Raw genomic sequence first — 13,168 nt, 5'->3', positions numbered from 1 at the left:
TCTTAACTCGTGTCCGTCTCTCTCTCTTAACTGGTGTCTGTCTCTCTCCCTTCTTTCTCTTGACTGGTGTCCGTCTCTCTCTCTTAACTGGTGTCCGTCTCTCTCTCTCTTGACTGGTGTCCGTCTCTCTCCCTTCTCTCTCTTAACTGGTGTCCGTCTCTCTCTCTTGACTGGTGTCTGTCTCTCTCCCTTCTCTCTCTTAACTGGTGTCCGTCTCTCTCTCTTAACTGGTGTCCGTCTCTCTCCCTTCTCTCTCTTAACTGGTGTCCGTATCTCTCCCTTGACTGGTGTCCGTCTCTGTCTCTTAACTGGTGTCCATCTCTCTCCCTTCTCTCTCTTGACTGGTGTCCGTCTCTCTCTCAACTGGTGTCCGTCTCTCTCCCTTCTCTCTCTTGACTGGTGTCCGTCTCTCTCTCTTAACTGGTGTCCGTCTCTCTCTCTTAACTGGTGTCCGTCTCTCTCCCTTGACTGGTGTCCGTCTCTGTCTCTTAACTGGTGTCCGTCTCTCTCTCTTGACTGGTGTCTGTCTCTCTCCCTTCTCTCTCTTAACTGGTGTCCGTCTCTCTCTCTTAACTGGTGTCCGTCTCTCTCCCTTCTCTCTCTTGACTGGTGTCCGTCTCTCTCTCAACTGGTGTCCGTCTCTCCCCCTTCTCTCTCTTGACTGGTGTCCGTCTCTCTCTCTTAACTGGTGTCCGTCTCTCTCCCTTCTCTCTCTTAACTGGTGTCCGTCTCTCTCTCTTGACCGGTGTCCGTCTCTCTCTCTTAACTGGTGTCCGTCTCTCTCCCTTCTCTCTCTTAACTGGTGTCCGTCTCTCTCCCCTCTCTCTCTTAAACTGGTGTCCGTCTCTCTCTTAACTGGTGTCTGTCTCTCTCTCTTAACTGGTGTCTGTCTCTCTCCCTTCTCTCTCTTGACTGGTGTCCGTCTCTCTCTCTTAACTGGTGTCTGTCTCTCTCCCTTCTCTCTCTTAACTGGTGTCCGTCTCTCTCCCTTCTCTCTCTTGACTGGTGTCCGTCTCTCTCTCTTAACTGGTGTCCGTCTCTCTCCCTTCTCTCTCTTAACTGGTGTCCGTCTCTCTCTCTTGACCGGTGTCCGTCTCTCTCTCTTAACTGGTGTCCGTCTCTCTCCCTTCTCTCTCTTAACTGGTGTCCGTCTCTCTCCCCTCTCTCTCTTAAACTGGTGTCCGTCTCTCTCTTAACTGGTGTCTGTCTCTCTCTCTTAACTGGTGTCTGTCTCTCTCCCTTCTCTCTCTTGACTGGTGTCCGTCTCTCTCTCTTAACTGGTGTCTGTCTCTCTCCCTTCTCTCTCTTAACTGGTGTCCGTCTCTCTCCCTTCTCTCTCTTGACTGGTGTCCGTCTCTCTCTCTTAACTGGTGTCCGTCTCTCTCTCTTAACTGGTGTCTGTCTCTCTCCCTTCTCTCTCTTGATTGGTGTCCGTCTCTCTCTCTCTTAACTGGTGTCCGTCTCTCTCCCTTCTCTCTCTTAACTGGTGTCCGTCTCTCTCTCTTGACTGGTGTCCGTCTCTCTCTCTTAACTGGTGTCCGTCTCTCTCCCTTCTCTCTCTTAACTGGTGTCCGTCTCTCTCTCTTAACTGGTGTCCGTCTCTCTCTCTTGACTGGTGTCCGTCTCTCTCCCTTCTCTCTCTTAACTGGTGTCCATCTCTCTCTCTTAACTGGTGTCCGTCTCTCACCCTTCTATCTCTTGACTGGTGTCCGTCTCTCTCCCTTCTCTCTCTTAACTGGTGTCCGTCTCGCTCTCTTAACTGGTGTCCGTCTCTCACCCTTCTCTCTCTTAACTGGTGTCCGTCTCTCTCTCTTAACTGGTGTCCGTTTCTCTCCCTTCTCTCTCTTAACTGGTGTCCATCTCTCTCTCTCTTAACTGGTGTCCGTCTCTCTCCCTTCTCTCTCTTGACTGGTGTCCGTCTCTCTCTCTTAACTGGTGTCCATCTCTCTCCCTTCTCTCTCTTGACTGGTGTCCGTCTCTCTCTCTTAACTGGTGTCCGTCTCTCTCCCTTCTCTCTCTTGACTGGTGTCCGTCTCTCTCTCTTAACTGGTGTCCGTCTCTCTCTCTTAACTGGTGTCCGTCTCTCTCTCTTAACTGGTGTCCGTCTCTCTCCCTTCTCTCTCTTAACTGGTGTCCGTCTCTCTCTCTTAACTGGTGTCCGTCTCTCTCTCTTGACTGGTGTCCGTCTCTCTCCCTTCTCTATCTTAACTGGTGTCCGTCTCTCTCTCTTAACTGGTGTCCGTCTCTCACCCTTCTCTCTCTTAACTGGTGGCCGTTTCTCTCTCTTGACTGGTGTCTGTTTCTCTCCCTTCTCTCTCTTGACTGGTGTCCTTCTCTCTCCATTCTCTCTCTTGACTGGTGTCCGTCTCTCTCCCTTCTCTCTCTTGACTGGTGTCCGTCTCTCCCTCCTCTCTCTTGACTGGTGTCCGTCTCTCTCCCTTCTCTCTCTTGACTGGTTTCCGTCTCTCTCCCTTCTCTCTCTTAACTGGTGTCCGTCTCTCTCCCTTCTATCTCTTGACTGGTGTCCGTCTCTCTCCCTTCTTTCTCTTGACTGGTGTCCGTCTCTCTCTCTTAACTCGTGTCCGTCTCTCTCTCTTAACTGGTGTCTGTCTCTCTCCCTTCTTTCTCTTGACTGGTGTCCGTCTCTCTCTCTCTTAACTGGTGTCCGTCTCTCTCTCTCTTAACTGGTGTCCGTCTCTCTCCCTTCTCTCTCTTAACTGGTGTCCGTCTCTCTCTCTCTTAACTGGTGTCCGTCTCTCTCCCTTCTCTCTCTTAACTGGTGTCCGTCTCTCTCCCTTCTCTCTCTTAACTGGTGTCCGTCTCTCTCCCTTCTCTCTCTTAACTGGTGTCCGTCTCTCTCTCTTGACTGGTGTCCGTCTCTCTCTCTTAACTGGTGTCGGTCTCTCTCCCTTCTCTCTCTTAACTGGTGTCCGTCTCTCTCTCTTAACTGGTGTCCGTCTCTCTCTCTTGACTGGTGTCCGTCTCTCTCTCTTAACTGGTGTCCGTCTCTCTCCCTTCTCTCTCTTAACTGGTGTCCGTCTCTCTCTCTTGACTGGTGTCCGTCTCTCTCCCTTCTCTCTCTTAACTGGTGTCCGTCTCTCTCTCTTAACTGGTGTCCGTCTCTCTCCCTTCTCTCTCTTAACTGGTGTCCGTCTCTCTCCCTTCTCTCTCTTAACTGGTGTCCGTCTCTCTCCCTTCTCTCTCTTAACTGGTGTCCGTCTCTCTCTCTTAACTGGTGTCCGTCTCTCTCTCTTAACTGGTGTCCGTCTCTCTCTCTTAACTGGTGTCCGTCTCTCTCCCTTCTCTCTCTTAACTGGTGTCCGTCTCTCTCTCTTAACTGGTGTCCGTCTCTCTCTCTTAACTGGTGTCTGTCTCTCTCCCTTCTCTCTCTTAACTGGTGTCCGTCTCTCTCTCTTAACTGGTGTCCATCTCTCTCCCTTCTCTCTCTTGACTGGTGTCCGTCTCTCTCTCAACTGGTGTCCGTCTCTCTCCCTTCTCTCTCTTGACTGGTGTCCGTCTCTCTCTCTTAACTGGTGTCCGTCTCTCTCTCTTAACTGGTGTCCGTCTCTCTCCCTTGACTGGTGTCCGTCTCTGTCTCTTAACTGGTGTCCGTCTCTCTCTCTTGACTGGTGTCTGTCTCTCTCCCTTCTCTCTCTTAACTGGTGTCCGTCTCTCTCTCTTAACTGGTGTCCGTCTCTCTCCCTTCTCTCTCTTAACTGGTGTCTGTCTCTCTCTCTTAACTGGTGTCCGTCTCTCTCCCTTCTCTCTCTTGACTGGTGTCCGTCTCTCTCTCAACTGGTGTCCGTCTCTCTCCCTTCTCTCTCTTGACTGGTGTCCGTCTCTCTCTCTTAACTGGTGTCCGTCTCTCTCCCTTCTCTCTCTTAACTGGTGTCCGTCTCTCTCTCTTGACCGGTGTCCGTCTCTCTCTCTTAACTGGTGTCCGTCTCTCTCCCTTCTCTCTCTTAACTGGTGTCCGTCTCTCTCTCTCTTAACTGGTGTCCGTCTCTCTCCCTTCTATCTCTTGACTGGTGTCCGTCTCTCTCCCTTCTCTCTCTTAACTGGTGTCCATCTCTCTCTCTCTTAACTGGTGTCCGTCTCTCTCCCTTCTCTCTCTTAACTGGTGTCCGTCTCTCTCTCTTAACTGGTGTCCGTCACTCTCCCTTCTCTCTCTTGACTGGTGTCCGTCTCTCTCCCTTCTCTCTCTTGACTGGTGTCCGTCTCTCTCCCTTCTCTCTCTTGACTGGTGTCCGTCTCTCTCCCTTCTCTCTCTTAACTGGTGTCCGTCTCTCTCCCTTCTATCTCTTGACTGGTGTCCATCTCTCTCTCTTAACTGGTGTCCGTCTTTCTCCCTTCTCTCTCTTAACTCGTGTCCGTCTCTCTCTCTTAACTGGTGTCCGTCTCTCTCTCTCTTGACTGGTGTCCGTCTCTCTCTCTTAACTGGTGTCCGTCTCTCTCTCTTGACTGGTGTCCGTCTCTCCCTTCTCTCTCTTGACTGGTGTCCGTCTCTCTCCCTTCTCTCTCTTGACTGGTGTCCGTCTCTCTCCCTTCTCTCTCTTAACTGGTGTCCGTCTCTCTCCCTTCTCTCTCTCCCTTTTCTCTCTTGACTGGTTTCCGTCTATCTCCCTTCTCTCCCGTGGTGTGCCATCGTGCTCCTTTTATTTAGCCTCCATGGCTGGTTGGCACTTTCCTCTAATTACCTCCACTTAGATCTGTCTGTGTCGGGGGGTGCCCAGCTCCCGTAATCCCAGCAGAGGGAGCCAATGTCACCTCACATACCTCCCCTCTGCTTCACAGAGTTCAAGTAACAGACACATCTCAACATCAACTGTTCAGAGGAGACTGCGTGAACCAGGTCGAATTGCTGCAAAGAAACCAATACTAAAGGACACCAGTAAGACGATTAGACTTGCTTGGGACAAGAAACACGAGCAATGGACATTAGACCTCTGTGTATGTGTGTGTGTGATTGTGTGAGTGGTGGCAGTTGCAACCTGTTCCATAATCAAAGCATCTACAAATACTCAACCCTGCCACTTCCACGCTGCCAGTTCGTAGCCCCTGTTCAGTCAGCCGTTTGTTCCCGCATAGATCTTGTTATCTTGTTGTGCCTGTTTTTCCCTAGCCCAACGCTGCTTTTCTCTCCTCTACAGTTCTGTCCGCTCTGACTGGTTCCTGTGTCCAATCCCTCGTTACGTCAATCCTGCTTCTCTGCCCTGGAACCCCGCTCTACTGCTTCCTTGGATTCCGCTCCGGACCTGCTTAGTCTGCCCTTTCTCCACTTGCCCCAGCCTCAGCCCCAGTTCCTGGTTCCCTGCTACCCGCCCCAGCTCCCCCTGGCCTGCACCCCATCTCCCCCCGCTTTTCAATAAATACCTTAGTTACCTTATCCCTGTCTCCCCGTCTGAGTCTGCACTTGGGTTCACTTGCTTCGCCCCGTGTTACAATCAGACTGTTAAACAGCCATCACTATCAGGGTACCACCCGGTTACTCAACCCTGCAACTTAAATGCTGCTGCCCTATATAGATAAACATGGAATCACTGGTCACTTTAATAATGTTTACATACTGCTTTACTCATCTCATATGTATATACTGTATTCTATTCTACTGTATTGTCATGACTGTCCCGATCAGGTCAGGTTACAGGAGACCATAACCCTACAGATTATCTCTCACCCCCAACAGAGGAGGAGAGATCTAGGGGTCTGAAGATGTTGGGGTTTTATGACCCCTCACGCCCCTGGTAAATCTTAGGCCACAGACAACATTCCTTTGTCTTCTCACTATGGAGAACCAGCCTCAGAACATTAAACATGAAATAAAGGGACTTTGGAACAATGGTTTCCGTCAGCCACAATGGTGGTCATGATGATAGATGGAATATGAAAATGTATGTCATTTTTGTTTTGTTATTAAAGGTTAATAGATGACGTTATTATGAAAACATTGTAACTTTAAGAGTTTTCCTAGTATATGTTTGATGTTTATACATTGTACGTTGTGTGGAAAATGTCCAAATCAAAGAGAATGTTTTGGTAAAGATGAAATGTGAAGTTAGTTGTCTAAAATTGGATTTGAGTAAAATCTAGACCTTGCCTCTTAACTTGGTACACCCAGTTACTCCCACTTCTGACCCGAGGGTATAAGACATGTGAGTTAAGAATTAACATATCAGACTAAGTGACCCAAGCTGCAGCCATGGTCTAAAAAGTCAACGAACCCAAAATGCAACACAAGGTTTTTTCTACCCAAGCTACGGATGAGTAGTTGTGTCTAAGCGGGTGAATTCAAGCTGGACCACCTAGCCTCCACTCTCCATCGAATCGTGGTATCTACACTGTTTCATTCCTACACTGTGAGCTCTGAGCTATCTGTCCTCAGAAGACCCCTTCCAGAGCAAGAGCGAGGGAACAGACCACTAAGCCAAAAGGACCCTGACATCGTGAGGACAGCCAGAGAGTTGCGCCGGAGAAGTGCGTCATTGAGAAGCCTAAACGGTCCACGAGGAGCTTCCCATCTGAGACCTCCCACACGTAATTACATCATTATATTCTGACCCATAAGAGCGGCAGATTGGGGCAAGGGTTAAAATAAGTATAGCTGACAAATGCACCCAAATTTATATTTCTCTCGTGTACGTTCTCTTTTTCTCTCTCTTTTAAATCCCCATTTTGGGTAACACGCGCCTTAGTGTGTTGGCCCGTTATACTAAGTTCTAATTAATAGCCTAGACTGTTTTTGTGTATGTGTATATTTTATCATCATTTTAGCTTTCTAGTACATAAATACTCAACTAAGATTGGTGGGACCCGGGTCCATGCAGATTCCCGGATTATGCGACGTTCAGAACGAGACTGTAGAGGAAACTGATTAATTAGCGACTGTTGTAAAATCGATATTCTGATATTCTTTGAGTTAATTTGGGAAATAGAAACTCAATAAAACAAATTTCCCATAGTGCCCCAGGTTAATGAGTTAATAATTGCTTGATTCATTTAATCACACAATTAGAAACCTTTAATCATTCGATGAGCAACAGTCGTCACATGAACTAATACAACGTCACGACAGTATTCTAGTCAATACCACTCCGACATTGCTCATCCTAATATTTATATATTTCTTAATTCCATTCTTTTACTTTTAGATGTGTGTGTATTGTTGTGAATTGTTAGATACTACTGCACTGTTGGAGCTAGGAACACAAGCATTTAGTTAGATATTACTGCACTGTTGGAGCTAGGAACACAAGCATTTAGTTAGATATTACTGCACTGTTGGAGCTAGGAACACAAGCATTTAGTTAGATATTACTGCACTGTTGGAGCTAGGAACACAAGCATTTAGTTAGATACTACTGCACTGTTGGAGCTAGGAACACAAGCATTTAGTTAGATATTACTGCACTGTTGGAGCTAGGAACACAAGCATTTAGTTAGATATTACTGCACTGTTGGAGCTAGGAACACAAGCATTTAGTTAGATATTACTGCACTGTTGGAGCTAGGAACACAAGCATTTAGTTAGATATTACTGCACTGTTGGAGCTAGGAACACAAGCATTTAGTTAAATATTACTGCACTGTTGGAGCTGGGAACACAAGCAGGCTCTGACCCCTAGCTGGGAGGCTGAGAGGGAGGCTGCTGGAAGCTCAACATCCAGGACAGGCTCTGACCCCATGCTGGGAGGCTGAGAGGGAGGTGGCTGGGTGCTATGACCCCATGCTGGGAGGCTGAGAGGGAGGCTGCTGGGTGCTCTGACCCCATGCTGGGAGGCTGAGAGAGAGGCTGCTGGGTGCTCTGACCCCATGCTTGGAGGCTGAGAGGGAGGCTGCTGGGAGCTCAACATCCAGGACAGGCTTTGACCCCATGCTTGGAGGCTGAGAGGAAGGCTGCTGGGAGCTCAACATCCAGGACAGACTCTGACCCCATGCTAGGGGGCTGCTGGCTGCTCTGACCCCATGCTGGGAGGCTGAGAGGGAGGCTGCCAGATCTTCTGACCCCATGCTGGAAGGCTGAGAGGGAGGCTGCTGGGTTCTCTGACCCCATGCAGGGAGACTGAGAGGGAGGCTACTGGATGCTCTGACCCCATGCAGTGAGACTGAGAGGGAGGCTGCTGGGAGCAGATGGTCAGTCGTCCCCTAAAGTGGTGCTTCATCCCACCAGCAGTTTATGTAAAAGGCAGCTTCTAATCCACTATGCTGGATCAACTATGGTTGCCAGCTCCAAAGTCCACAGGCTGCCCTCCATCACGTGTGCTCCTGGGCCCAGTATCAGGGAGCAGTAGGGCTTTTGAGTGACAGGCTTATTTAGGGACGTAATCTGTTCATCACATTGCCACTACAGTAATGAGATCATCTAATGGCATCCAACATATGCTATCTCTCCTTCTTTCTTCTCTTCCTAACTGACTCTCCTATGGAGCGATTTCAGTGCCAACAGAAATTGTATTTGAATTTGTATTAGGATATTGAATTTGGATGTAATATTTTGGAATTTGTGATGCACAAATTGAATCATTGAATTCATCAATTTTACTTGTATTTCATGATTTGAAACTGAGTTGAATGAATATTGCATTAAGTTCTAAAATAAAATGTAATTGATTTGATTGTTTTTGTCATTTAGCAAACACAGTTATCCAGAGCGATTTAAAGGAGCAACTAGGGTTAAGTGATTTGCTCAAGGGCATATTGACTTGTGCAATTGAAGAAGGCCTTTTTATTAGCATGATGGGTTGAAGTGCAGTGTAGTGTGACAACCTTTACAATGGTGCCACTGGGTTAGGGTTAAGGTTAGACCTAACCCAACAGTACTAACCCTAAAGCTAACCCAACAGTACTAACCCCAACCAAACAGTACTAACCCCAACCCAGCAGTACTAACCCCAACCCAACAGTACTAACCCTAATCCAACAGTACTAACCCCAACCCAACAGTACTAACCCAACAGTACTAACCCCCACCCAACAGTACTAACCCCAACCCAGCAGTACTAACCCCAACCCAACAGTACTAACCCTAACCCAACAGTACTAACCCCAACCCAACAGTACTAACCCCAACCCAGCAGTACTAACCCCAACCCAACAGTACTAACCCTAATCCAACAGTACTAACCCCAACCCAACAGTACTAACCCAACAGTACTAACCCCAACCCAACAGTACTAACCCCAACCCAGCAGTACTAACCCTAATCCAACAGTACTAACCCCAACCCAAAAGTACTAACCCAACAGTACTAACCCCAACCCAACAGTACTAACCCAACAGTACTAACCCCGACCCAACAGTACTAACCCTAAAGCTAACCCAACAGTACTAACCCTAAAGCTAACCCAACAGTACTAACCCTAAAGCTAACCCAACAGTACTAACCCCAACCCAACAGTACTAACCCCAACCCAACAGTACTAACCCCAACCCAACAGTACTAACCCCAGCCCAACAGTACTAGCCCCAACCCAACAGTACTAACCCTAACCCAACAGTACTAACCCCAACCCAACAGTACTAACCCTAACCCAACAGTACTAACACCAACCCAACAGTACTAACCCCAACCTAACAGTACTAACCCTAACCCAACAGTACTAACCCCAACCCAACAGTACTAACCCCAACCCAACAGTACTAACCCTAATCCAACAGTACTAACCCCAACCCAAAAGTACTAACCCAACAGTACTAACCCAACAGTACTAACCCCAACCCAACAGTACTAACCCCAACCCAACAGTACTAACCCAACAGTACTAACCCCAACCCAACAGTACTAACCCTAAAGCTAACCCAACAGTACTAACCCTAAAGCTAACCCAACAGTACTAACCCTAAAGCTAACCCAACAGTACTAACCCCAACCCAACAGTACTAACCCCAACCCAACAGTACTAACCCCAACCCAACAGTACTAACCCCAGCCCAACAGTACTAGCCCCAACCCAACAGTACTAACCCTAACCCAACAGTACTAACCCCAACCCAACAGTACTAACCCTAACCCAACAGTACTAACACCAACCCAACAGTACTAACCCCAACCTAACAGTACTAACCCTAACCCAACAGTACTAACCCCAACCCAACAGTACTAACCCCAACCCAACAGTACTAACCCTAATCCAACAGTACTAACCCCAACCCAAAAGTACTAACCCAACAGTACTAACCCAACAGTACTAACCCCAACCCAACAGTACTAACCCAACCCAACAGTACTAACCCAACAGTACTAACCCCAACCCAACAGTACTAACCCTAAAGCTAACCCAACAGTACTAACCCTAAAGCTAACCCAACAGTACTAACCCTAAAGCTAACCCAACAGTACTAACCCCAACCCAACAGTACTAACCCCAACCCAACAGTACTTACCCCAACCCAACAGTACTAACCCAACAGTACTAACCCCAACCCAACAGTACTAACCCTAAAGCTAACCCAATAGTACTAACCCTAAAGCTAACCCAACAGTACTAACCCTAAAGCTAACCCAACAGTACTAACCCCAACCCAACAGTACTAACCCCAACACCCAACAGTACTAACCCCAACCCAACAGTACTAACCCCAACCCAACAGTACTAACCCCAGCCCAACAGTACTAGCCCCAACCCAACATTACTAACCCTACCCAACAGTACTAACCCAACAGTACTAACTCTAACCCAACAGTACTAACACCAACCCAACCGTACTAACCCTGTCCCAAGAGTACTAACCCAACAGTACTAACCCCAACCCAACAGTACTAACCCCAACCCAACAGTACTAACTCCAACCCAACAGTACTAACCCCAACCTAACAGTACTAACCCTAACCCAACAGTACGAACCCTGACTAACTCTAACCCAACAGTGCTAAACCTAACCCAACAGTACTAACCCCAACCCAACAGTACTAACCACAACCCAACAGTACTAACCCTAACCCAACAGTACTAACCCAACAGTACTAACCCTAACCCAACAGTACAAACCCCAACCCAACAGTACTAACCCCAACCTAACAGTACTAACCCTAACCCAACAGTACGAACCCTGACTAACTCTAACCCAACAGCACTAACCCCAAACCAACAGTACTAAACCTAACTCAACAGTACTAACCCCAACCCAACAGTACTAACCATAACCCAACAGTACTAACCCTAACCCAACAGTACTAACCCAACAGTACTAACCCAACAGTACTAACCCTAACCGAACAGTACTAACCCCAACCCAACAGTACTAACCCTATCCCAAGAGTACTAACCCAACAGTACTAACCCTAACCCAACAGTACTAACCCCAACCCAACAGTACTAACCACAACCCAACAGTACTAACCCTAACCCAACAGTACTAACCCAACAGTACTAACCCTAACCCAACATTACTAACCCCAACCCAAAGTACTAACCTAACAGTACTAACCCTAACCCAACAGTACGAACCCTGACCCAACAGTACTAACCCCAACCCAACAGTATTAACCATAACCCAACAGTACTAACCCAACAGTACTAACCCAACAGTACTAACCCAACAGTACTAACCCTAACCCAACAGTACTAACCCAACAGTACTAACCCTAACACAACAGTACTAACCCTAACCCAACAGTACTAACCCCAACCCAACAGTACTAACCCAACAGTACTAACCCCAACCCAAAAGTACTAACCCAACAGTACTAACCCTAATCTAACAGTACTAACCCCAACCCAACAGTACTAACCCAACAGTACTAACCCTAACCCTAACCCAACAGTACTAACCCAACAGTACTAACCCTAACCCAACAGTACTAACCCTAATCCTAACCCAACAGCACTAACCCCAACCCAACAGTACAAAACCTAACCCAACAGTACTAACCCCAACCCAACAGTACTAACCCTCATCCTAACCCAACAGTACTAACCCCAACCCAACAGTACTAACCCCAACCCAACAGTACTAAACCTAACCCAACAGTACTAACCCTAACCCAACAGTACTAACCCTAACCCAACAGTACTAACCCTAACCCAACAGTACTAACCCCAAACCAACAGTACTAACCCCAGCCCAACAGTACTAACCCTAACCCAACAGTACTAACCCTGACCCAACAGTACTCACCCCAACCCAACAGTACTAACCCTAACCCAACAGTACTAACCCTAACCCAACAGTACTAAACCTAACCCAACAGTACTAACCCTAACCCAACAGTTCTAAACCCCAACCCAACAGTACTAACCCCAACCCAACAGTACTAACCCCAACCCAACAGTACTAACCCAACAGTACTAACCCTAAACCTAACCCAAACAGTACTAATCCAACAGTACTAACCCTAACCCAACAGTACTAACCCCAACCCAACAGTACTAACCCAACAGTATTAACCCTAACCCAACAGTACTAACCTTAACCCAACAGTATTAACTCCAACCCAACAGTACTAACCCAACAGTACTAACCCCAACCCAACAGTACTAACCCAACAGTATTAACACTAACCCAACAGTACTAACCCCAACCCAACAGTACTAACCCTAACCCAACAGTACTAACCCTGACCCAACAGTACTAACCCTAACCAAACAGTACTAACTCCAACCCAACAGTACTAACCCCAACCCAACAGTACTAACTCCAACCCAACAGTACTAACCCAACAGTACTAACCCCAACCCAACAGTACTAACCAAACAGTACTAACCTTAACCCAACAGTACTAACCCCAACCCAACAGTACTAACCCTAACACTAACCCAACAGTACTAACCCTAACCCAACAGTACTAACCTAACCCAACAGTACTAACCCTAACCCAACAGTACTAACCCCAACCCAACAGTAATAACCCCAACCCAACAGTACTAACCCTAACCCAACAGTACTAACCCCAACCCAACAGTACTAACCCTAACCCAACAGTACTAACCCTAACCCAACAGTACTAACCCTAACCCTAACCCAACAGTACTAACCCTAACCCAACAGCACTAACCCTAACCCAACAGTACTAACCCTAACCAAAAAGTACTAACCCTAGTCCTAACCCAACAGTACTAACCCTAACCCAACAGTACTAACATTAATCCTAACCCAACAGTACTAACCCAACAGTACTACTCCCAACCCAACAGTACTAACCTTAACCCAACAGTACTAACCCTAACCCAAC

At 47.6% G+C, this 13,168-nt stretch overlaps 1 protein-coding gene across 1 annotated transcript in view; it reads right to left on the bottom strand.

Moving 5' to 3' along the window:
* Window positions 1-8,007, bottom strand: part of LOC109876419 (retinoschisin-like) — a 40,589-nt gene extending 32,582 nt beyond the window's left edge. Inside the window, exon 1 of the mRNA XM_031821625.1 lies at window positions 7,764-8,007. Within this exon, the coding sequence (XP_031677485.1) occupies window positions 7,764-8,007 (244 nt within the window). The remainder of the gene's footprint in view (window positions 1-7,763) is intronic.
* Between the last annotated feature and the right edge of the window lie 5,161 nt (window positions 8,008-13,168).

The sequence above is a fragment of the Oncorhynchus kisutch genome, unplaced genomic scaffold (assembly GCF_002021735.2).
Source record: "Oncorhynchus kisutch isolate 150728-3 unplaced genomic scaffold, Okis_V2 scaffold4000, whole genome shotgun sequence".
NCBI lineage: Eukaryota > Metazoa > Chordata > Actinopteri > Salmoniformes > Salmonidae > Oncorhynchus > Oncorhynchus kisutch.
The sequence above is the reverse complement of the archived record's forward strand: the minus strand, read 5'-3'. Positions and strand labels throughout refer to the sequence as shown.